General features: G+C 35.6%; 1 protein-coding gene across 2 annotated transcripts in view; it reads right to left on the reverse strand.

The window, feature by feature from the left end:
- ARAP2 (ArfGAP with RhoGAP domain, ankyrin repeat and PH domain 2) overlaps positions 1–26953 on the reverse strand; it is a 115155-nt gene that overhangs the window by 82909 nt on the left and 5293 nt on the right. For both annotated transcript variants that reach the window (XM_072334089.1, XM_072334088.1), the window contains exons 2-9: positions 25316–26377; positions 19112–19182; positions 18116–18195; positions 13725–13810; positions 11765–12112; positions 10034–10103; positions 4604–4724; positions 1592–1773 (exon numbers count right to left, since the gene is read on the reverse strand). In XM_072334089.1, coding sequence (XP_072190190.1) covers positions 1592–1773; positions 4604–4724; positions 10034–10103; positions 11765–12112; positions 13725–13810; positions 18116–18195; positions 19112–19182; positions 25316–26211 — 1854 coding nt within the window. In that variant the 5' untranslated portion in view covers positions 26212–26377. The remainder of the gene's footprint in view (positions 1–1591; positions 1774–4603; positions 4725–10033; positions 10104–11764; positions 12113–13724; positions 13811–18115; positions 18196–19111; positions 19183–25315; positions 26378–26953) is intronic.

Raw genomic sequence — 26953 nt, forward strand, 5'->3', positions numbered from 1 at the left:
TTTTCAACTTTTAGATAAAACACAATAGGTACTGGGAGAACTACATTGCATGAAAGCTTGAAGACAGGAACTATTTTTTCTGATTTCGAAATAGACAGAAGTCACATAGAGAAACAGATGTTTGTTCAAATGGAGGATCTAACAAGAAACCTCTTAGGATCATTTGACACAATCGGTTTTAAGTAAACAGGTTTTGGAGAGGTGCTAGTTTTGCATCATTGTTCATAAATTTTATTCAAGGAGAAGGAAATGACAAGCTGACAGCATGCATAAACTTCATTCTGTTTCAGGGCTCAGTTTTGGTTTGCCTTCTGCTGCACTGCAGTTACTGGCCTGTGCAGAGCATCCATATAGTAGAAAGGAATAAACATCTTGTCAAAAGGCTGTTTAAAGGTGTGCTTCCATGATAAGCTAAAACAAATGTGAAGTCATAGATACTGAAAGGGCACAGCTGATACAGTTTACCAAAGAGACACCATGCTCCTTCCCCCTCCCCCCCCCAAGCAAATACATTCAACATACACATTGAAACATGGAAAATAATAATTGAAAATGCATGCGTAAGAGAAAATTGTTAGGGGAGGAAATGCAAAAAAACAGTGTTAGATTATCTTAGATTATTCATAATTTTCAGCCTGAAGGCTATCAAGAAACCTTGAAAAAGTGAATGGCTCTGGAACACCTTCTCCCACACAGAAGAGCACACAGTAAGTGAAGAAGGACTAGTTGCTGAGAGAACATTCATATTTGAAATAAGAGTTTGCTTGTACACAAATTTGAAAGAGCAAAGCATACAACAGCACTTTCCCCAAATCCCCACCCCTGTTCCAACAACTCCTGGGTTGCCAATTTCCTTACACAGGAATAGTACCTTTCACTTAAGGTCTTGTAATAGATTTTCTTCCAACAGTTTGCACAGCCATCCATTAAGCTCTCATTTATACCCTCTATCTACAACATCCTAGGGAGTGCCACAGTTAACTGCATTACATCATAATATGTTTACAACTAAACAAACAAACAAACAAAAAATAAACACCGAACAATAACAAAAAACCACAACCCTAGATTTAAGAGCTGGAATGTAAGCTACTTTGTATTTTCTAATACTGGATTTGTTTAATATATTACAGTGCACAACAAGTCAATTCAGGCTCTTAAAAACACAAGGAACATTAACGCTGAACATTTAGATGAAGTGTCACTTCAAATATGTGATATATATAAGTGCATTGTGGCATTTTCTAGAGCACTGTACTACAGGAGGACATTGAAAGCAGTGCACAAAATAAGCTCATTTAGTAGAGTACTTATGACACACACTTTTAAGAGTAAATTAATCCTACCCCTGCCACTAACCTGTTGTGACACTCAGGGCTTTTCATTTCACCTCACTACATATTCATTTTTTTCATTGTAAAACGGGCATAATGACACATCTCTTGTTTTTTGAGGTCTTCTGAGACCTGTAGCAATAAAGTACTATATAAAAAAGGATATGCATTTATATTCACAAAGAACCATCAATTTCTAAGACCAGTTAAATCATCTTTTCTAGCATTCATTCACAAAAAGCACATGAAAAATTTACCTGCTCATTTTTGCAGATCCACACAGTATTCCCTTGAAGTAGAATAAAGATTTTGGCTTTGTATCCTTTCAGTTCGAGATATCCACTTTTCTCAGGAGCAACAGAAATTCGAGACTGAGGGTTATTATCAGATTGAGATTTCACGGCATTGAGTATTTTATTAACCCAGTCATTCCTTTCTTCTAAACAAGGAAAAGATTAGATAAAGGTTATATGCTAAGCAGCAGCCCCACTTTCTACCATATTTTTTTTCTTGTTCTTCCTATTATGCCTTCCTTGCTGGTTGATGGTATAACTACAGCATAACAGAGATGACATCTACCTTGAAAAGGAAGTAGAAAGGAAAAAGAAATACAAAAAACAAACATAAAAGAAGACATGCTACGTACTCAGTTAACTTGCATAAATTCAAAAAAAATAAAAAATTGAAGGTTATGGAAATATTAATTACAGTTTCCTAAAAATCATGACTGCTAGTTCTAAAATGCTTAATTTCAGAGAACTTAAAGGCTGAGGTGACATACACGTAACATGTTCTTTTTTTATTATTGATCAGGCAACTCTCCATCACTGAAGAGAGAAGCCAGCCCCAGCACTACACTTTTTCACCATGCTTTTATGCAACATTTGGCAATTCACAGACTATTCCATTAAGGTGTAGTGATAAAGCTTGATATTGTCAAGGGCACTGAGTAATCAAGAAAATAAATGTTTGAATATGTTTTGCATGCGGTATTAGTTAAGCATCTTACAAACATATGAACACAAGTAATTGAAGTAATAAAGTTGCAAATACTATGTTCTGACATGTTACTTGATTGATTAAGGTAACACTGACATTTCACCAGACTAAGATCAATATACATTAAAACTGAATACATTGAATGAATTAGACATGCCCTGCATGACAGAAACATCATGAATACTTCAATTATTTTCTCAAAGAGATTCAAGTCATACATACATATAACATATCCTGTATGTTTTATATGTCATTCATGGTGCATCTAAAGTTGACATGATCAGTGTCCAGCACTGTAAAGAGGACCATCAGAACAATAACATGCTCACATCATAAAAGTAATGTGAGCAAGAAGAAACAAATGAATTTAAGCATCAGAAATGTGTTTGAACTTCTTCAAACACATTCAGGTGACAGCACCTGACAGACTAGCACAAGGAAGGTGATAGAAGAGCTCCTCTTATAAGTACAGGTTTTGTTTTAAGACAACTGTTGCATTCTTGTCTCTTAAAGTAGTTTTAAAAGGTCATAGGAATATTTTGCTATAGAAGATGATAAAATTAATCTAAAAGGTGTGTTTTATTAAAAATTATTATTAAAAAGAAATATATGTATATAATTAAATAACTTTTTAATAAATATTTCATTTGAATTAGAACATAATCTACACAAATTCTCTGAAGTTTTAATTCAGCACTACCACCTATTTCATTTACTTCCTCCAAATGTCCTAAACTTTCCAAAATGTTACACATAATTTTCCCCCATGTACTTAAATAAAAAAATATTGTATTTTCAGTTTGCAAAATAAACAATCAGAGCACCAAAAGACAAGAAAACGAGTACTACATTCTACAGATTATGGACTGACGTTGACATCAAGGGACACAAGTCAACAAACACAAAGACAATATTCTGTATTTTGATACTTCAGAAGAAATTAAGTAAAATTAATATTAGAGGTCCACAGGATGAAATATATATAGTTTCCATTTCAAAATGTTTTAAAATAAATGTTCTTAGAATAGTCCCAGAACAATTTCCACTCACAAATTCACACAAAGAATAGCATAAAATGACATTTTGTGCACATGCCAGTAAGCAAGCAAGGTTATTTACATAATTTACTATGAATACATCATCCACTATTGGATACAGTGAGGATCAAATTACTTGTACAGTATCAACTTATATCCTTAATGTGACAGCAACAGCTTCATGAACATATCACCAGGTCCATGAATGAAAATACAATTTAATGTACAAATGTGGCTGTTCTAAATATACTTTTTACGTCAATGTAAGCTGCTAACGTTTTATGGTATTTAAAGGTAACAGCTCATAAAGCAAATTATGGCCCTACAAAAAAATAATGTGCTAGGATGGTTATGTTCTAATTTATAAAAATGACCAAATTTGTTTTGGAAGAGAAAGGCAAAAGTAATAAAAATAGACCCACTTCTTAGCTAAGAGCATAAAAATGTCTGAACTGATTTGAGCCAGACCTGATAAGGATTTGTTCACTAATGCTGCACTCCTGTTGCAGCCTGCAGCAATTGTATACAACCAAGCTATAACCCATAAAAATGAGATTTGATAAAGGAAATGCTGAGAAACCCCTAGCTATAATGGGTCTGGCACACAGCGCAGTAAATACATACAGCATGTGTCTTTTCCTAGGTATTCCAGTTTATTTGATTGTTTCCATAAATAAGTCGTATATGCACTGACATTAATTCTACGTATTACAGCAGTAGGGTGATAAAGCGTTAGACTAGAAGGTGCACTGACTTCCTCTTTTTGTATTCTCTACCAATATTGCTGAAAATAATGTTTAAGGCAGTAAATAAAACAACAACAACAAAATATCACATTGTCTCTTATCACATCATCACATCCAAGCCATCAACTTCATTGTTGCTCTTCATCAATTTTATATCAAGTAGTGACTAGGAGCAGATGGCTGATAGTGCACAGACTGCAAAAGTTGCTAGTGATATCTAATGAATGTCCAGAAAAATTCATCTTTGGAAATAATGGGAGAGAAGGCAGAAGAACTGGAAAACAGTGTTATTATTTTCATATTTTACAAAGTATTTTATTTCTTATTACAAAGACTATAGTTATCTATAGTTTTACTTCATGAATCCAAAACAGATAGATTCCAGAAATACCTTTTGCAATACAAGTCATAACATAATTGAATTTCCCAGCAATGACTATGTAGTCTTCAAGAAATCATTAGAATTACATACATGTGTTATACATACCTTCTCTATCCACTCGGAAGACGAAAGTCCTATGGGATGTAACAACTTCAAATTTATTCTCTCCATGAACTCTAACTGTTGCTATAGCAGAGAGTAGTATTATTCCCTTTGAGAACACTTCCTATAATAAAAACACAAAAGAAGCAGTTAATAGTTGTTAATAAATGTCTCCCAGGTAGTATTACGCACAATGATGTTTAGGATGCTCACATGATGAGCACATGTAAACTGTTCTGTGCTCCTACAAGTTCAGCATTTATTATTAATAAAACTGCATCAATTAGTAAACCATTTCACTATCCAAACACAGCTCACTTCATTGCTGTGTGTCCATGCTCATATTCTGCCTTCTAAAATAGAAGAAAATCCCATAGTGAGGTATAATGCATATATGAAACACCTCTTAAGAACACATCTCATGACACTGCTGAGTGACAGCTTCGGTGGATGGGGGAAAGGGCAATGGATGTTATCTATCTGGACTTCTGCAAAGCTTTTGACATGGTCCCTCAACACATCCTTCTCTCTAAAGTGGAGAGGTATGAATTTGAAGGATGGACTGTACAATGGATTAGGAGAATTGGCTGGCTGGACGCAGCCAAAGGGTATTGATTAATGGTTCTGTGTCAGGGTGGAGGGCAGTCATGAGCAATGTCCCTCAGGGATCAGTCTTGGGACCAGTGCTCTTCAACATCTTTATCAATGACATAGACAATGGCATTGAGTACAGACGATACCAAGCTGAGTGGTGCCATTGATACACTGGAAAGGAGAGAAGCTATCCAGAGGGACCTAGACAGGCTAGAGAAGTGAGCCCATGTTAACCCAATGAGGTTCAATAAGGCCAAGTGCAGGGTGCTGCACTTGGGTCAGGGCAACTCCAGGTATTTATACAAAATGGGGGATGATCTCCTTGGGAGCAGCCCTGAGGAGAGGGACCTGGGAGTTCTGGTGGACAATCAGCTGCATATGAGCCGACAGTGCATGCCTGCAGCCCAGAAGGCCAACTGTGTTTTGGGCTGCATTAAAAAAGGAGTGGCCAGCAGGGAGAGTGAGGTGATTGTCCCCCTCTACTTGGCGCTTGTGAAGCCCCACCTGGAGTACTGCATCCAGACCTGGGGAGAGAGGAGGGCCACTAAGATGATTAGAAGGCTGGAGCAACTTTCCTATGAGGAAAGGTTGAGGGAACTGGGCTTGTTTAGCTTAGAGAAGAGAAGGCTCTGGGGAGATCTCATTGTGGTCTTCCAGTACTTGAATGGAACACTTAAACAGGAGGGGGAACACCTGTTTATGAGGGCAGATATTGATAGGACAAGGGGGTGGGGGGTTTAAACTGAGACAGGGGAGGTTCAGGTTAGAGATTAGGAGAAGTTTTTCCATACAGAGGATGGTGGCACACTGGAACAGGATGCCCATGGAGGTCGTGAATGCCCCATTCCTGGAGGCATTAAAGGCCAGGCTGGATGTGGCTCAGGGCAGCCTGGTCTAGTGGTTGGTGGCCCTGCATATGATGGGGGGGTTGAAGCTGAATGACCACGGTGCTCCTTTTCAACCCAGGCTTTATGATTATGTGATTTGATGGGGCAGGGAAAAGCTGAAGCAAATACACAACACTTCACAAGCATTTCTGAACAATTCCTGGATTACAGAGTTAATACTGCTCCTCCTGTCACCAACATGCTTTGATCAATTGGTTTTCTGACAAAGATAATTCAGATACACTGCTAAGATTTATGATCCAGATGCAGTAATATTCCAAGAGGTAGCTCTCCCATAAATAATTTGTACTGCAATAAAGTTCTTCCTGAAGTATAAATTATTATAACAGACTTTATACAAGGACTTAAGGAATCACTGTGAATGCTAAGCATGGAGGATGCCTTTTCTATTTACTGAGTTGAATATGCCACCAATTTTCACTAAATTCATAGTCCTGTGTTGTTTCCCTTCTAAATACTAATATATTTCAATGAATGCTGTTTGAAAAACTGCAATTTACTAAGAGATATCAAAATGTAATTTTATTTACACTCAAGAACTACTCTGTAATTCAGAATCATCTCAGTTCTGCACGCGTAATTTTATCATGGCTATATTTATTTGAAGATGGACTTTAAGCACAGCAATTTCATATGTGTTAAAAAGCACAGGTATTGTGTCAACTACTGATTCCTCACAATGAAAAAGCAAGCCTACTACAGATGGTATTTATAAAACTGTTCAGGTACAATTATATTATGGAGTTTGCAGGCATCTACTGGTTATATTTGGTACTGTAAGAGAATGATTTAGACAACTTTAAGTAACAGCTACTTCATTCTATTTGCCTCTTTTTAAGCTCAACATGGTTTGTGTTTTGGTACTTAATTATCCTTCACACATATTTATTTTGAAATGCAGTTAAAACCATGAGAATTTCTCAGTCTTCTTTCTACACCAGGTTCTCTTTTACGTGCAAGAACTAATACCTAATGCTAAAAGCTCTGACAGATCAAGACAAAACTCCAGACAAGAAACTAGGTGATTTAAGGAAACAGAAAACAAAACTAAAGAAAACCAAAAACAACAACCCACATCCTTCTACAACAGACAAAACATGACCTATTCCAAGAACAACAGTGATTGTCCTACTTTGAAGTAAACAAAGTTGTCCATATGAAAAGTAAAGACTTTTTCCTAAATCACGAAAATATTTGTCAGAAATCCCAAAATGTTTTTACATTAAAACTTTCAATACAGCCAGCAGTTTCACCTTACCAAGTACATTAGAACAGCAAAATTCACCTGCTGAAAGGACTAAGAAATGTGAAAGAAATATAATGCAAATTGAATAACTAAAGAGAATTCTGAAGTGATCCCTTCTTTTCTTCAGTTTGTTCTCAGTTCAGTTAACCACATTCCGTTATGACAAAAACCACATGAGATACTGATTGCTCTCACCACAACAGTTTGCTCAGGACAATAGAAAACAAAAATAGAAGAAAAGTGCACCACCACCAATACAAACCAAAGCAATTCACAGAACAGATGCCCTTTGTAACAAAAAGGAATTATTCTTATTTATATATAGAGAGAGAGGTAAGGGAAAGATCTATACTGATTAGAAGTTGACATACAACTAAAACAGGGTTAGAAAAGAGTTAGAAAATTCAAATTATTCAGAGAAGAATATATGTAAGCTAAGCACACATTTTCAGGAATATGGCCTTCTTTGTCTTTTCTTCCCATCATCCAGTCATTTCACCCTTGATTAGCCACAGCACACTGCTTACCCAATGCAATCCCGCAATACACACAGAACTACGGGCAGACCATTGTCTTTTCCTCCAGTCCCTGAACATCTCCAAGTGTTTCACAAAATCCTAATCTCTCAGGATGTGTCAAGACTCCAAGTTCTCAGATATAAGGTCTTAGCACGTGACTCATCAAGTTAATAAATCAGACATCCAAATTTGGACAAGTTGAACACACACACACCAAGCAGTGACTCCTTCAATCACAAGAATGCAGTTTTTTCTCTCATGAAAAAACAAACAAACAAACAAACAAAAAAAAGAATCTGTAAACCAATCCTCCTGACAGCTCTTAACTGTCTAATACCACAGAAATCCTCAAATGCAGAACTGAATGTTGGAAGCTTTCTACGCAGCCCATGCTACATTAAATATTCCGCTCAGTAGGAGGGATGATTTCTGTAATCTCTTGCAACAAATAAGCGTATAACAACTCCTGTTCTAGTGACCTCAATATAACTAGTAGAGAACCTCCAAAAACAAACAAACAAACAAACAAACAAACAAAAAACAAAAAAACACTCAACTTTAGATACAAGACTTAAAATTCTTTAAAAGTAACATTTCTTTCCCTGGTTATGCTACAGAAGATATTAAATTCCAACGCTATTTAAGCCGTTCTTAATGACTAACTCTCCTGCTCCTTTAAAGCTCTGGCAGGAATACCACAAAGAGGATAAAATATTTTGTCCCTCCAATCCAAATATTCTCTTCATCTACATAATCATGTCTACTAAGTGAAAAAAAATAAGCACACAAAAACAGGCTGTCTCATGTTCCTCATCAGCAGGCATAATGAAGCATAATGTAAATACTTCTTTCTCTTGTTCTCTGCCCCCTCAGGACATTCTCAACCTTTTTCTAATTCAGTTCTTCCCCTTCATAATCTACTGAAACAGGACAATGTGTGCACATTTTTTATAATGTGCAATTCTTATTGATTATCAACACCTATCATAATGAAACCCAAATTACAACACAAAGCTGAATTTTCTTCCTAATTTAATATGCATCTTCAATAGGAAAAGCTTCCCAGTGTTTCAAACAGTGCATGTGCATACAGCCTCATTTCCAACAAACATGCACATTATACAATCATCTAACATTTTTGAGCTTAGCAAGATCAGCATTTCTTCCAAAATAAAATAATTAATCATAGAACAACGGAAAAATAATTTTGAAGTCAACTTAATTAAATAGATAAGAAAAAAGATAAAAGGGAAGCAAATTTAAAAACAGGTCTGAAAAAATTAATTTATTGTTTTTAAATGCTGACTCACAAATCCATTTTTATGTCACTGTAGCAACTGGACAGATCAATGCAACAAGAAAGGTGTTACCAACAAAGGTGTGATGACAGGACTAGCACAATAGAAGGGTGCTATAAAGGAAAGGAAGAAAATTGCTCACCCATATCAGAATGGATTCTAGGTTCACAGGAGAAAACTTCACCAAGAAGTGATCTCCAGAAAGAGAACCTTCCCCAGTGGGGGTCAGCCCTTAAATGAAATCTAGGAGAGGTGCTGCCAGGCTCCACGCCTTCTGGTCACTCAGGTGAATTGCCTTCACCTGTGCTCTGAAGGATGACCAGGCCCTTTCCCCAGATGCTCAGTCACTGGTTCAGGCTTTGACTCAACAGTTCCATACATTCATCTACCAGAATTGATCTACTTGAATTAAAGCATGAGGCTGCAAATGTTTCAGGACAAATCAGTCCCTTAGGTGAAGAAAAACTAAAACATCCACTGGAGTCATAGTATTACACTGATTATGAAGAGATCCACTGTAATGGAAACTAGTCCTCCCTTATGTGATTGTTCCTAGAAGTCACACAGGAGAGACATTTATAATAAGAAACTAGATAGGTGTCACAGGGTATTTTTCGTTTTTACAAGGCTTCCATTCCAAATGTTATCTCTCTTTCTCTCTCTCTCATACTGAGTTTCTGTGACAAGGTTGTCTGTAGCCATCACCAAAGTAATGTCTGTGTTTTTCATTATTCTGTTCTTCTGTAATAACGAATGCCTAATCCTAATATTTTGCAGTTGAATATACAGTTAACTTAAATGTTAATTTACCGTTATTTCTAAATGTTGCCTATTATACACATGCATTTTGATCCAAACATGTCACTTACCTTTTCATTATTGTAATAAGAAATGCTGTCTCCATCAAATTTAACCCAGCGCTTCTGAAACATACGTTTGCTGTGAATCAAAGATGAATACCATTAAAATGACAAGTTACACTGGCTTTTAAGAATATTTCAAAAGGTCATATCACATTTTGCTTCCCATGTTTGGGCCTAAACTTTCTGAGATTTAAAATTAGCCCCTTTGAAGATTATAACATTGATTTCAAATATAATAAAGATATCTAGAGATAAGAAGTATGACATTAATGGAGTTCTGTTATAAATCAGTGTCTTCATTTTCAAGTTTCCCCTCTCTTTCTCTTCCTCATTCTCATGTTCTTTATCATATTTGAAGTGACAAAGGGAAAAAGAGCTTTCAATAATGTGCTTTTGCTTTGACCTAACAGGTAAAGGATGAGAACAGGCTATTTTTATTGGAGGCAAACGAAATCTCTTAATACAGAGCATACCTTTAAATGTTACAAGATCTCTAATATCACTTCCAAAAAGGAAAGGTGGGAATCTAAAATGACCATCTCATAGGTTCATAAGAAAGACATTTCTGTTTACACCCTATGATACCTTCATTCATTAAGCTCTCCCTAACCAGTGAATAAGTAGCTGACACACAAAATCATTCAACAAGTACAACAGAGAAATTCCTTTTCAATTTCTCTTATCAACTAGAGATAACTGACTAGAAGTTCATTGGATTATATCAGCTTCCTGTTAATTCATGCTGTATGAGAACCACCTTGAAAAATTATGTAACATGAACTTGAAGCAGTCCAGTATGTTCTTTAAAAATGTTGACAGACTATAACTTATCATTAATGAAAGTTTCAATTCTAAACTCTAATAAATAATTTATTAAAGAGGAACCAGAGCCCACTCTTTTCCCAATGTTATTTCTTCTCCTATTAAAGGATGGGTTTGATTTTGTATTAGTACACTGTGGTAGCTTACCAAAACTTTCATCATATATGAGCTCTGGCTCAATTAATTTACATAATATAAGAACAATAAATCATCATTTTTCATAACCTGGAAAGACCAACACAAAATGTGTTTTCTATGAAAATGTCAGTAAACTTTGAGCTGATACAGAGAATTTAAAGATTAAATTAAAACAAATTTTGAACAATAAGAGGAATTAAACATGAGATTATATTAGTGGTTTCTCTTTCTATTCTGTTCTTCACTGCTTAAAATTTCAGAGGAAAGCTTGTACTCATATTCCTCTCTCCAAACTTTAGGCACGTCAGTAAACTAAATGAGGAGTCCGTATGCATCATTGTAGATTTCTAACCTCAAATGACAACTTATATTAGCATGAGACTACATAACTCTGAAATCAATAAGATCTCCAGTCAAGGAAAGAATGGATAAATTGGTAAAACAGTATTTCAGAAACAGACTTTGTTTTCACTTACTTTGTGGTCAACAGAGAAGAAGCGAAAATTTGTGGACTAAAAATATTACCACAAATTAATTCCATATTTTTCAGAGTAGACATCAACTTTTTTAACATTTATTTCCTAAACATACTTCCCAAATACATTTTAGAATTAATACATTATTAAAAATTGAGAATTCAGAAGTAAATATCTATGTTCTTGCAATAACAGTAGTTCCCTTCTTCCTCCCACAACAAATAATAGACAGTGAGCAGAGACTTAAGAGTCTCACGCAAACCCCTTTATAATTATACACTAATCATTACAAATATCATACCCTTGAGGTGATAATTTATCCAGCCATCCTGCTTTAACCTTCTTTACTGATGATCCATAAAAGCAAGCATACGGTGCTATTGATTCATTTGCAATTGAAGTTTGAGATCCATCAAATTGTTGAGAATCCATTTGTTCACTGACCAGCCAATTTGATTCTCCACTTTGGTTCTTAGTACAGGATGAGTGGTTTTTATTTTTATTTTTCTTTGAAGAAAAAGAACATTGATCCACAATAGAATATACAGGTTCACATTCAAAATCTTCTAGTGGTAATGATTTGTTTTCCTGAGACAAGGATTCATTTTCCACACATTCCTTTGTCTTGTCATCTTGATTTTTAAGGGAACTAGAAAGTAAAAGTACATTTTATTCTTCATTTATTGCTACAATACATAATATTAAATAGAACAAATATACTGTACATACTGTAAATGTTATCATAATCATTTATAAACTTGTAATATCACCTTGTTCTTCTGTCTCTCTCTTTGATAGAAGCCAATTGCAGACAGGAGTCTGAAAGGGCACATGAGTATCCTCCTGAGGAAGCTGGCTGCCCATGGCCTAGACAGGTATACCCTTCTTTGGGTAAGGAACTGGCTAGAGAGTCATGCCCAGAGGGAAGTGGTTAATGGAGTTAAGTCCAGCTGGTGACCCATTACAGGTGGTGTCCCCCAGTAGTCAGTTCTAGGGCCTATTGATGACCTGGATGAGGGAATTGAGTGTACCCTCAGTAAGTTTGCAGATGACACCAAGTTGGGAGGTGGTGTTGATCTGCCTGAGGGCAGTGAGGCCCTTCAGAGGGATCTGGATAGGCTGGACCACTGGGCTGAGTTCAATGGGTTCAACAAGGCCAAGTGCCAGGTCCTGCACTTTTGCCACAATAACCCCATGCAGCACTATAGGCTTCGGATTGAGTGGCTGGATGACTGTGAAGAAGAAAGGGACCTGGGGGTGTTGGTTGATGCTCAGCCTAACATGAGCCGACAGTGTGCCCAGGTGGCCAAGAAGACCAACAGCATCCTGGCCTGTATAAGAAATAGTGTGGCCAGCAGGAGCAGAGAGGTAATCATCCCTCCGTACCCAGCTCTGGTGAGGCTGCATCTTGAGTACTGTGTTCAGTTTTGGGCTCCTCACTATAAGAAAGACATCAAAGCCCTGGAACATGTCCAAAGGAGGGCAACAAAATTTGTGAGGGGTCTGGAGCAGAAGTTTTATGAGGAGCGGCTCAGGGAGCTGAGATTGTTTAGCCTGGAGAAGAGGAGGCTCAGGAGAGACCTCACTGCACTCTACAACTTCCTGAAGGGAGGCTGTGATGAGGAGGGACTTGGCCTCTTCTCCCAGGCAACAAACAGGACCCGAGGAAATGGCCACAAGTTGTATCAGATGAGGTTTAAACTGGACATAAGAAGGAACTTTTTCTTTCAGAGAGTGGTCAGGCACTGGAATGGCTGCCCAGGGAGGTGGTGGAGTCGCCATCCCTGGCAGTGTTCAAGAGGCTTTCTGGATAGGGAGCTAGGAGATATGGTTTAGTGGTTTTACTGTAGGTATGGTAAAGGGTGGACGGTTAAACTAGATGACCTTGTAGGTCCTTTCCAACCTTGTGATTCTATGAGCTCCCATTTAGTAAAAACTATTGGCCCTTGCTTGACAGGACTCAAGAATATTTCAGGATTTTTTTATTTTTAAAAAAAGGAAGCAGAGCGCGAAAGTACTCAGACATCGTTATCTAGAAGACTAGGAAGCCAAATTTTAAATTCCAGATGTTCTGGCTGTGGGATAAGAAATAAGACATCGCCCAAATTCAGAACAGACTCGGAAGCCTAGATTAGACAGCCTTAGGATATCCACCTCCTATGGCATGAAGTGAAAGCTCAAGAAACAGAAAAGTATAAGTAAATAGATAAATCTTTAAATTTAAAACTCTTAACTTCTTTTTTACAACTCCTATTTAATACCTTGTATCCTTGTTAGAAGAATATTCTTCAGACATTTCCAAATCTGATTTGTTTTCACAAGCCAGGAATTCATTCCTATGAACTTCCTAGAAAAGAAATAAGCCATAACAAACACATGTAGTGAAGTAGTAAATAATGTTTAAATTACTCTAGACATAAATCACACCAACAGACAAAGTGGAAAAGTTATCCTTTTCCAAGTATTCATGTAACATGCATATGAAAAAAAAAAAAAAAAAAAAAAAAAAAAAAAGTATTTAAATTTTTTTTCAATTTCTCCATTGTAATTACTATTCAGATAAATACAAATATTTGAACATAGTAAAACAAAAAAACAAAAAAAAAACTAAAAAAACTAAAAAAAAAAAAGAAAGTAAAAGGAAGTAACTCAGTGCATAGAAATATTTGTACTCTAGTTATTCCTGAATAACAGCTGAGTATTTTCTAAGCTCAAGAGCCACATGTTGAGTGCATAAGTATACCATTTATGATTTGCTACTCTTAGCCTATCTTTCATGTTAATACTTCTCAAAATTGAACATATAGTGTTTACAGTAGATCAAAGACAAAATACAGGCGAATTTACATTCCTACTTTAAAGTTGAACTCAGTCATATTGAATATATCTAGCATTTCTTGCCATCCTTCTTTCTAAAAGGCAAGTTTATTCATGCTTGTTTAAAAATCTTTATCACATATTACTTGTAGCGTACAAAATATCAAGGTTAACATTGCTCAAGAACATTACGCTTCACACTTCCTACTTCACGCTTCCTAAACTCGATCTGACAATCATACTGTATTACTAATCTTCTCAACATCTTTCCTCCTTTAAAAAAAAAAAAAAAAAAAAAAAAAAAAAGCTTTGTGCTTTATGATAGAAACAATTTATTCATTTAAGCTTTGAAGTGTGTGTCATAAAGCAGAAGAGCAACAGAAGATGTTCAAACTCAAAATGAGACAGAACTCCCACCTCCCACTTCCTGTAACTCCAAGGTATTATGCAAAGGTACGGAGCATTTTCTCCTGCAGTCAACTTTGTAGAAACAAGTATTTCTAGTATTTCTTAAAAGATGTAACTATTGAATAAAAAGCCCCCATGCTTAAGGAAGATACCTGGCTTCTAGATAGCAAGCAGATGAAACTACCTGCTGGCAGCTCTGTATAAAACTTTTTGATCAGGAAGTAATTCAGGTGTGTTTTTGTTTAAAAGGTTTTTTTTGTCTGTCAATTTGGAAAGTGAGGAAATCTGAATACTGAGATGAGTATCAGGACTGCTGTCATATGCTTCATGTCACTCATTATTTACTTGAGTGGTTTATTCTCAGTCTTTACTTGAGATGTGCTCCTTAGTTTTCTATTGAAGGCAGTGCAGTTTTATAACAGAGCCTTAAAGATAAGAATTCCTCCTTTTAAAATACTAAGGCTTCCTTGTTTTAAAGCTGTAAGATTTGTAATCTAGCCAGCATTCCACTGTGCTTAAGAGCTCACATAGATGATTTATCTCAATATGCATGCTTAACCTATTCTAAGAATTTACAGCAAGAAATGAAAACAATACTTCAGAACTTAGAATACATGCACTGAAAAAGTACATTCTAATATGCTTTACTCTTCACTTGAACACAGTGGTATGTCAGCTGTGAAGTGTTAGGATTTTTGTGCTATTTTTTAAATTAATATAAAAGAAAAATGTTCCTTCTTCAGGTTGCCCTTTATAGGTTCTAGCAGCCTTCCTTCCTCACTGACGCTAAACTGAACTTTCCTTATGTCTTTAATTCCCTGTTCTCTAATGCTGACTTATCTCTAGTATGCTGTGACTCACTGCTTGTTTCTACAGACACTCCCCTTATAATGTCTACAGAAGCCTTTCTTTTGTTACACCAATAAAAGAAGAAGAAAGTTAATGGTCAACTTCTAAACACTTAGAACAGGCTTCCTTCAGTCAGTATAACAATTTAATAATACAGATGGACTATATTCTTATGTGAGGTTGTTTTTTAAAAATAAAGCAACAAATACTAAAATCTCAGTTACTTTACAGGGTTGCCTAAACTTCTTTATTTGTTCCTAAGATATGTGATACTTACTGGAACAAAAGCTGAAATTTAAACATATCTTAGGACCTTTGCTTAACAGCTCTGCTTTATGACCTTAGTCTGCAATTACGTTCTAATGGAAGCAAAATCAACTATGAAGTTTCCAACTAGCATGTGACAAACTTAAAAAAAAAACAACAAAAACTTTTTACTTTAGCTAATCAGCACGGTTTAGTTTTTGTCTTTTTTTGTTGTTGTTTTCTTTTAATATTTGGTGCCTTTGGAAGAAAAATGTAGACAATCTTCCCCACTATGCTTTATTATAACCAACTATTTCAAGAAAAAAAATAATAATGATGATAAACTAAGAAATAACAAGGCTAGAAATGTCTAGAAAAACTGCTTATGCCATTAAACTAATTAAAACGAAGTTCGACTTTGAATATGCCAGTTATTAAAATGCCTTTTACAAAGACAAGACTATGCAATAGAAAACAATAGCTTAGAAGTCGTTTTTGTGCACATAACAAGAAATAGAAGGATAAGCCACGAATTATTTTCCTTAAAAAGTGAACAATGAAAACTAACAAAAAAAAAAAAAACACACACAACCCACACAACACAATTGTAAGTACACATCAAAACTAGAGATCATTTTTATGCTTCTAAAAAGCTTCTCACCACATGATGCAATTTGAACCATTTAATTTCAATGCTCAATTTAGTCAATAGTCTACAACAGTTAAAGAAGAGAAACATTAGCATTAAGACAAAGACAGAAAATCATCTACTCTTTTCCCCAAGTCAGTGACTTGAGATTAGCTGAAACGAGGATTAGTAAACACAAAAGCAACTATTTCTGAGTCAGAAGCAGGAGTAGGAAGAGATTCACAGCATGCGGTGGATGCCTTGCTAAGCTAGTTAACCGCCCAGAGCACCACGTGATTTAGAAGTCTGTTCACATTCCATATATAGCATCAACTGTTCAATTACTGACCTCAACAAAAATGTTTACTTCAGAGAACCTTGCCACAAAAGTGATTTGCTGGGTATACAGCAAGTTTGTGGTTGTATGACAAAATAATTAGAAGTCCTCAGAACATTCATATATAGGAACTAATAAACAGATCACGGCCACAAGTGACTACTGTATCACTTTATCTAGCAGATAAGCTGCTTTCATAGACTTTCCATGAGTCTGTGCAGAGATACTCAGTCTTAATCTGGTATTTTTGGAGGAGAAAAAAGCCACTTTTACCTCTACTAGTCAGCTCTAATGGTTATCCTCTACTTAACCTCACTTAGGCACAAAGTACTACAATACACTACTGTAGTTAAGAAGGTACAAGAAAGATGTTAAGGCAGCCAGCAGCTGTCTGTAACTGACTGTTTTTTATTCAATATGGTAGTGTCTAGCTCTGAGCAGAAAAGAAACTCTCATCTGTTTTAAAGAAAAAAAAAAAAAAAAAAAAAAAAAAGAAAAGAAAAGAAAAGAATAGGAAAAAAGAAAAGAAAGAAAAAAGAAAAGAATAGGAAAAAAAAAAAAGCAACAAAAACAAGCATGTCCACAAGTTTGTATTACCATTGAACACTGCAAAGTGTATTTCAAGATAAAGAAAAGTCATTAGTTCATACATATTAATACTGTTGTGATGTTTTTCACTGGGATAGAGTTAATTTTCTTCATAGAGACTCACATCATGCTGTGTTTTGGATTTTTTTATGAAAATAGTGGAGGAAACATTAACATTTTAAGTTGTTGCAGAACAGTGTTTAAACCAAGTCAAGGAATGTTCTGCTACAGGAGGCTTGTGGTGAACAAGAAGCTGGGAGGGAACATAACTATGACAGCTGATCCAAGATGTCCAAAGGGATATCCCATCTGAGATATACCAGAGGCTGTCATGCTGAATAATAAAAACTGATGGAAAGGGGAAAGAAAGAGGGACAAGTTCAGAGTAGTGGTCTTCCCAAAAGAAAACATTACATGATATGATACTTTCAGGAAAGCAAGTGGCTGAAGATCTAATGAATGGAAATTATTCAGTGAAGTCCTTTGTTTTGCTTTGCTCACAGACACATTTTTTGCTTTACCTAATAAACTGTCCATCAGTTCTCTCACTTTTACCTTTCCATTTCTTATCTCCATCCCATCAAGGGAAAGAGATTGAGCAGCTGTGTGGTACTGAGTTTCCTGCTCACAACTATAAAGCTTCTGCATGCACCTAAGAAGACAAAAATGCTACTGAGAACTGAAACAGGAGAGCAAAAAAGAATTGAAGGCAGTATTCAGTACATAGCATGAAGATTAAAGAGAAGATGAACCATTTGTATCCAAACTTATCAACTTACTTTAGCATCTTTAAGGCTGTCCCAAAAAAAGGTTTCTCCATAAGGTGATATGACAGGTGGCTTTTCTCCTGAGAAAGTTTCTTAAAGCAAAAAAATATAGAGTCATACACTGCCATGCTCTAAAAAGTTACAGATAAAAATCACAAGAGACAGGTTTTTCTACTTCTGATTTTTCTTTTCACCTCAGGGAAAAAAACAAACAAGCAAAAACAACAACAACAACAAAAAACAAAACAAACAAACAGACAAAAAAAACAATTTACTACATCTTCATCCTAGTATATGATTTGGATATAGCTTGCATACAGGCTATCAAGTTAAAAAAAAAAAAAAAAAAAAAAAAAAACTTTTGTTATACTCTCTCAGGAGCAATAACTGCAAAGTTGATTCCAACTTTAAAAAACAGAATCTATAAAATTTAACAAAAATCCCATTTCATTTCTAATCAATTTTCATTCCATCACCAACTATTCGCATGAAATTAATGAAATGCATAATTTCAAACAAGACATACTTCTGGAGTCTGAAAACTTATAAGTGCAACTCACACTACAAAACTGTTAATTCCTTCCAGTAAACTATTTAACACAGTTTTCTGTTATTTCTGCGTGTACTCTACTCACACTAGCATTCAGCAGCATTAGTCAAAATTACCCTGCTTATAGCTTTCAACTAAAAGCTGATTCTGCTTCCAAAAACCTTCATCCAATCTTAGAAACTCAATATATCATAGTCAAAAAAAGGCATATATAATATAACTGAAGTTCAAAGACCGGATTTTCTAATTTTCATCTTATTTTTTCATAAACAAAAACTAAGTAAAAAAGGAGAAGTGGTTCGGTTACGTGCTCTGCTATTTTATGCATCGCTTTTTTTAGGCTCTCTAGAAGCCTGGTATTTCTTAAAATAAGCAAGTCAATTTTAGATTTCAGCTTTTAGTTTAAGGTTTCCTTTTCCTGAATATTCAAGAGAAAAGTACTAGCATGCTCGACTCACTTTTTTGTGAAACTTGCCTCCCAGCACAAGATACATCTATAAGATCCACATTTCTTCTTTTCTGAAGAGAACTTGAACAAAATATAGCACAAAATGAAAACATTAAATGAAATATCCCAGAAATTGAACAAAAGCATCTTATGCAATTAAACACACCATTAGGAATATATATAAACATAAAAATAGCCAATTTTATGTCTTGGAAAAGTCTTCTGGTTGAATTTAAATACTACCCAACCACTTGCTTTTCTTCCTTTATGATGCAGGATACTTCACTGATCTCAGTAGATATCTTCAGAATTTTTTTGTTTTAAATTAGTCTTAATACTCACTTAGACCTCAGGGAAGTGTGTGGAACTACCTTCCCCTTCTACTTCATAATGACTAACAACATTCAAAACTGCACATCCAAAGACAGTCTTCAAATGTGAAGCTCAAAGTGCGTCTAGACAGAAAAAACTAGATCCAATGAAAAGAAATAGTGCGGAAAATTTTTTAATTCCCATTGATGATTTTTTCCCATTAAATTTTCAATTTGTAACATAACTGAAATTATTATGCACTTGCTTGTGACTGCCATGATGCATTTTATAGATAGGTAAGAATATGCATATATGTACATATGTGTGTGTAAATACACACATGAGAAAAAAATCATTTTGTTATAGGCATTGCGCTGGCCCCTAAGCATTTCAGAAACTTCATGTACAGTTAAGATCACATTTTCATTATTATTACTGATATTTCAGGCTGAGAAAGCAACCTTAGAATAACAGAACAGTAAAAAACATGCCTGAAATAGTACATGAGGATAGTACCTGTCCTCAGTACTGCAGCAGCCTGCTCTGATATTACACTTGTTAGCATGAATAACTAGTAATTTCTCTATTTTATTTTCTCTGCTTGAAAGAACAGTGAGATAGACCCTCGTGCATCCTTACAGAACACTCACTGATAGATAAACACTACATAAGATTGTATGTAAGATTGCTGCAGTTTTTACTAAGAGTTTGGGGGTCCTCTGCCCTTCAAAGCCAAAGATAAGTATATTTTAATAAAAACATCAATATATCTGATTTTCATTTCCCTACATCTTCCATACTGAGAAATGTTGCTCTTTTATGACTAGCTATACTTGAGACTTTAGAAATACTGACTCATGAAGTTCACATTGAATTGTTTCATAATACAAGCTGGCGCTTCTCTACGACAGAAGGCATACATTTACAAATTTACATACTACATTCTTTTCAACCCATGTCTCACAAAACAGTTACTGGTTTAAATGCAACACAGAAGCAATACTTTATGAAGTTATTTGTTATTTCATGTTATCCTTGTTGTACCAATTATGCTTCCAGATGATATTGTGTAAAATTAAAGCAAGAATTCACAGAGTGGGTTTGGACCAGTCAAAGTGGCTTACAACCTAGCTCCATGCTAACTTACACAATAAGTTATAATTTGGAAAAAAAATACACAATAATTAGAGTCTATTCAAACATTTTACTAAATTTGATGCAGTTTCATCTTTCGAAGTTTCATTAGCAAACTAACATCACGTATTTGATGCATTTGAACTAACCTGCTATGTTTACAAGTAAAGCAGTCAAGTGAATGGCTTAGCATCAGAGTGGAAGGATTTAGAAGTGGGTAATGGTAATAGTAATGAGTCAAAAGTAATACTGATAAACTCATCAAAAAATAAGAAATAAATCACTTTATAAAGACCTGCATTTTTTATTATCATTATTATTTCTACATGCTTAAACAACCCATCCATATCAAAAACACTAGTATCTACCTAAATACGACTCTCTCCTTAACCATTTACAAAACTGCAAATGTGCAAATGGTCTTTAAATCGAAAAAGTTCCAATTATACAAAGAGAAAATAACAATTTCTATCAACTTTTTTTTTTTTTTTTTTTCTTCCTAAATTTGGTAACTGTAGAGATTAAGACCCATTATTTTCAAGACACAGGATGTGGCCCAAGCTGCATACTCCTCCCCACCTCTCTTTCCTCATGCACAAACAGGATGAAAGGGTGTGATGAGGCAGCAACTTGCTAAATGCTGAGAGACTGGAAAGGTGAGAGCTTAGTTCTGGGCAAAGCAGAACTGTTCTATGCTCTCTCTGCCTGCCATCTCACAAGTGATGCGAGGGACAGAGCTCAATGCAAGCAACCAGTGCTTCAGATCCCTTACTGGCACGCATCTGCTGAGTGTTTTAAATGAATGAAACTTTTGTTTTCTGACTTATTCAACACATCTTTGCTAGTCAGCTCCAGCTCTAACCCTCTCATAACATAAACATGTCCAAAGTACACCAGAGGGCTGCATTAGAGCTCTGGGATTCAGAGGGCTGCTTATACAAGCAAATTAATTGAGATGCTTGCCCCTAGGAAGGAAGAGATCCATTTCTACTACCTAAAAACTGCTCTGCATGGAAGAACATGGAGCAGAAAGAGAGCAGGATCAGGCTGGGAACTTCATTAGCAATTATGATTACTTTTATGTTAGAAATAGTGTCTGTAGAATGCCAGCCATGCTAAGTGTCCACTACAGAAGTGGCAAGTTACTTGCAATGGACAGCTTGTCTCAAGGCCAAGCAAACTTGTTCACACCCCCAGGGCAGCAGTTTTTCTGTAGTTATTTTTTTGTTTTTGTTTTTGTTTTTTTGTTTTTTTGTTTTTTAAAATGAGAAATCTGCATAATGCCATCACTGAACAATACAAGTGACTAAATTGGAGGATGTCTAGAAATCCATATGTAGATGGAGTATGTCAGTCTACAACATAACTTATGCAGCAACTCTCTTGGTGTCACAGCCAGCTCTACCATGTTATAAATCTGCCTCATGTCTTCCATTAACAGCACTGCAGCTCCAATGAGCACAACTGCAGCTATTTCACCCATCAGTGCCTGCTAAAGGACACTGTTCTAGGTGTGCAGAGCCTTCAGATCTATCTCTGTACTTACTATCTTTAATCATGGCTGCAGGCATGTATGTGGTTAGCTCCATCCACTGCACTACTTTCAGTACTTTGTCTTTCAGAGACACCAGTTTTTAACTCACATGTGGAAGAAAAGCTATTGAAAGATCCAGAACTTTGAGCCCACTCTCTCCAATCCCACGTTACTGGGAAAGCATATTAACAAATTTAGACTAATGACTTAAATACAAAATGCAGGGGCTCAGGATTTCACTGCACATTGGAACTCAAGATAGCTCCAACTTCCAAAATATCATGATGTCTTCCCAGTTGACAACATGTTTTGTTACAGGCAAGAGCCAACAGCACAAGCATGGCACAGGAAAGCAGCTAAGACTGCAAAAGAGGCAGGTATATTATTAGGAATAAAAAGTTATATGGTCACAGCACTACTAAGTGCCACAAGGAAACGTACTGTATCAACTTGGTGTGCCAGAAGGCACTCAAGAGATCATGAGAAAAGCACTTGCATAAAAATTTTATGACTAATATACATGCATGACCAGAAGACAACACTGGGTTTCCCAGTAGATTTCAGCTGGAATTCTCTGCGTGTATGGGAAAAGCCTTCACACAATGTAATTATAAGGAAACCAGCATCCATCAACAGAAGTCAGTTGAGAATATTTCTTTATGCAATCCTATAGGAAAGATATTATCTTTCCTGAGATTAAAGATGCTGCAAGCTACCACTTGAAAGTTCAGTACTAATTTTTTTGCCTCTAAAAAAAAGAAAAGAAGAAAAAGAAAAGAAGTACCCAGCAGGGTTAATCAAGAATGTGTCTGTGAAGTTCTGGTTTACCCTTGATCTCCCTCAGACAGACTTGCTACTTGTCCTTCAGGATTTTTACATTGTTATAAATGAAGCATAAAGACGAAGAACATAAACTCAACTTCACAAACCGGAACGGTGGGTAATGAAGTTGGTGACCCACTCACACATCAGTCACTAAGAGATCAGGATTTGGAGGATTTACTTCGATGGTGGAAACACTATAAATACAGCACATTCTTTCTACTGGCTGATTGTTTCTCAGAAGAGATAAGAGTATTCTTTTAGTAGTTACTTATTATTATCTTTTTGCACTCTGTTCTCATTTCAGCTCAGCCAGAATAGCTTTACTCCATAAAAGTTAACATATAGGCACTCCCCATTGAAAAATGTTTATACTTTCATTTCAGTAAGCACAATTTCTTGGTGTTTCAGAATGCAGCGATGGAAAAAAAATATTGAGGAACACAAAGATATCTTACTTACTGCAGAGAATCTTTGCCTCTCCACCTGTTCAAACAATTGTACTACAACATTTAGCATTTATGTCTTTCAACAATCTGAAAGAAACTTATAAATGCTTGGGAAAACTCTGCACTCAAGGCATGTGTAAACTTGCTAATGATGTTTCTAACTGCTGATATAAAAGACAAGATAAATACAAAACATTCTCAGACACATCCCTTCCAGGCATAGCTAGTGGTTTGGAAAAAAAAAAAAAAAAAAAAAAAAAAAAAAAAAAAAGAAGAAGAAGAAGAAGAAAAAAAGTGGCTAAAAGTGCAACCTCATTATTTGGATATATCTACAGTAACAAAACTTTGCATATGTCTTTGCATGAAATTTTCCTCTCTCTGAGACGCTGTGGGAAGATACTTTGTGTACAGAGCTCATAATATTATGGGCAACTGCTCATTTATCATCTCTTATTTTTAAAATTCATACTTATTAAGAGAGACTTATTAACAGAGTTAAGTTCTAATACCAAACTTTGGCTTTTATATTTCATCATCTATTTTACAGAAGAAGTAACAAAAGTTTATTCAAGACAGTAAGTGCCACTAGGTAGCATTCTGAAGGAATAAAAATGTACACACACATCATGGGGGTATTTTGAAAGCAAACAATGCAATGTTTTCCTTTCCCCCTTCATCTCCCCCCCCCCCCCCCCCCCCCACACACACACACACACACTTCTTCCTACTGGAATTCCTGAAATAAATAAATAAAAATTATGCTACAGGCATCATTACAAGCCAAGCTTTGTTGGTGTGCAAATACCAGCAGAAGCCAAAAACTAACATCACAAACCTGTTGCATTCATACTCTGAATTAACAGTTAAATGATGAGGAGTTTAGAAATCAGTCTAAGAGAGATCATGAAGGAAGTGTTTGCTTTAGACCCGCAGTGTAAAGCAATTTATTCCACCATTATATATTCTGTTCTATTTTAGAAGAACATAAAATCAACTGCAGTTTTGTGTCTTAAGGCTAAGACTTAAAATCGCCTTCCCATGTCCATGTGTGCAATTCACCAGATACACCCTTCTTCACACAGATGTATTCTTTCCGAATGGCTACACCATACAGTGCATGAAATAGACAAGGTGGTTTTCTAAATTTTGCCTCACTTTTCAGATAAATGCACATTAATACATGCAGTTGTGTAAAATTTCCTAGATATTTTCAAACAATGTGACTTGTTTTCTTATAAGCTTTTATTTTAAAGTGACAGTGTTTTCCTGAAGATGCACCCTTAGTAGGCACTAAAATGTAACAAGAATACCTGTGTTTCACAGTATTAACTGTTGTTTCCCTAACAGAAATAGATCTTTCTAGGATGATTGACTGTTTTCTTGAATTTACTGTTTTGTGGCCATTTTCCCCACTATGAGTCAGGATTTCATTTAATATTGGGCCTAATGTCTAATTAATTGTAATTTTGGTTTGGAATACATTCAACAGCTTTCTGTTTTTTCAGTATAATTTTTGTAACATTTGCATATTTTCATTCTTTCTCCTCTATATCTTAGATACAGAAATGCTACATTTATATAGCAGGCTTTATTTATATCTAAGACCATATAGATATGGTCTAACAAATACCTGATATAGTTGGTTTTAACGTGGTTATTTCTAAAGCAATAAGGACTCATTTCTTTGGAAATAACTGGAGGCACAGATGATCACAGCCATTATAATGCGTATAATTCTGAAGTTTCCCTAATATTCTCATTTGTGCTTTTAACTTGTACTGAAGCTTAATTCTTCTTTGGTTAGTTGGGCTTTATTCATTCCAGATCCACTATATATACAGCACATACAAAAAATAAATAATTAAATCCACAAAAAGACCTCTTACCCCTACTCTTCACATCAAAACCATCCCATAACTTCTATGAGGAAAACAACTCATCATTAGAAGGGAACAGCAATTACCTTGATGAAGTTTCAACTTTGCTTGACTCAGGGATTTCCGGTACTGGTCGATGCCTTAATATAAAAGACCGGCTTGTTCTTGGAAATACTTTAACACAATTCTGTGTACAAGAATCATATAAGTCATTGTCTATCATTTCTCCTTTAAACTTAACAAATGGTGAGTGTGGCTCACTATCAGATGGATCCTCCTCAACTGCAAACATCTGATGTTTGTTTTCCTTGTATTTTGTTTCATATGAATGAGCAAGTGGAAGAGGATCACAAAATGCTACACAGTCAGCCAAGTGCTCATCAGTTTGGTATGCAGCAGCTTTTTCCAGCAATGTATCTGACTCGGTATTCATCTTCATACTTCCACTTACAGCTTTTAGTATGCTGTCTGAATTCTGGTATGAACTAGAAAAATCTGAGTTTGTAAAGCTTTCATCATTTGCTTCCAATAGGTTTTGCTCTCCAAGTCTGAGCCTTTCCTTACCAGTGTAAGCTTTGTTAGAAAGTTGTACCAGTGACGTAGCAGGTATGAAGCCAGACTCACCTACATTTAAATGGCTTATTGAGGAATCCTCATCTGAAAATGAATATTGTTTTTTTTCTAAACATTTCAACTCTTTGAGTTTTAAATTGTCACAGGGAAGATTTCCTTGCATTTTTGAAAGAGCAGTGTCTAACTGCTTAAGTATCCTTCTGCGATGGCCTGTAGGCAATACTCCCATTTGCTGAAGTGCACTGTTATTTATTCCCACGCAGTCTGCAACAATGGTATAGCCATGTTCTTTAAAGTTTGGAAGATACTGCCCCAAGTTAATGTTGACCAAGAATTCTTCAATATCAGTGCCACTGCCTGTGGATGACATGATGGCAGCTTCATTCCGAATATTCCCCCTGACGGTCATGTAGAAAAAGTCAGGATAATTGCATTATCAATAGCAACAGAACTCTCTTAAATTTGTTGTCATCCAGCCAACAGAAAACAGCAGTTTTGCTGAGACACTTCTTCGAGGTTCTTTAGTTCAAACTGTTTTGTTGTTGTTGTTGTTGTTGTTTTTAAAGACTGCAAACCTACAGAAAATAAAAACAAAATTAGAAACACAAACAAAAGAGAAATATCACTGTATAAAAAGGCTTGATTTCACATTAGTCTTGGATAAAATTCTGAAAGGCTCCTTGCCACTTGCACAGTAATTTTTAAAACTTTCTTAACTATGAACATTTCAAGTAGGTTAAACAGCATAACCTCTCCATCCTTGTATAATCAACTCTATAAAGAAACCAGCAAAATCAAAGTCTTAAACCAAGTAATAATTTTAAAACATAATTCTAGTACTTTCAAGATATGAACCACTTATCTTCAGACACACTTTTAAAGTACTTGGATATAAAGGTTAGAAAAAATGGACTAAGAGCAGAACCTGGAACCCAGGGCTTTCTCATTGCTATGTTAGCATCAATTAACAGCACAGGGGCTGCCACTACTTCATCTTCTGAGTCTTACACACTACTTAACACAGAAATACATTTTCAACAGGAAAAAAAGTCACTGACTACAGCATTCTTAGTGAACTGTGGGTTCAAGCCAGTTTCAGATGAGAATCCCACTGATAAAGTATCATAACCAATACAAGAGTTCACAGAGAG

The sequence above is a fragment of the Excalfactoria chinensis genome, chromosome 4 (genome assembly GCF_039878825.1).
Source record: "Excalfactoria chinensis isolate bCotChi1 chromosome 4, bCotChi1.hap2, whole genome shotgun sequence".
Lineage (NCBI taxonomy): Eukaryota > Metazoa > Chordata > Aves > Galliformes > Phasianidae > Excalfactoria > Excalfactoria chinensis.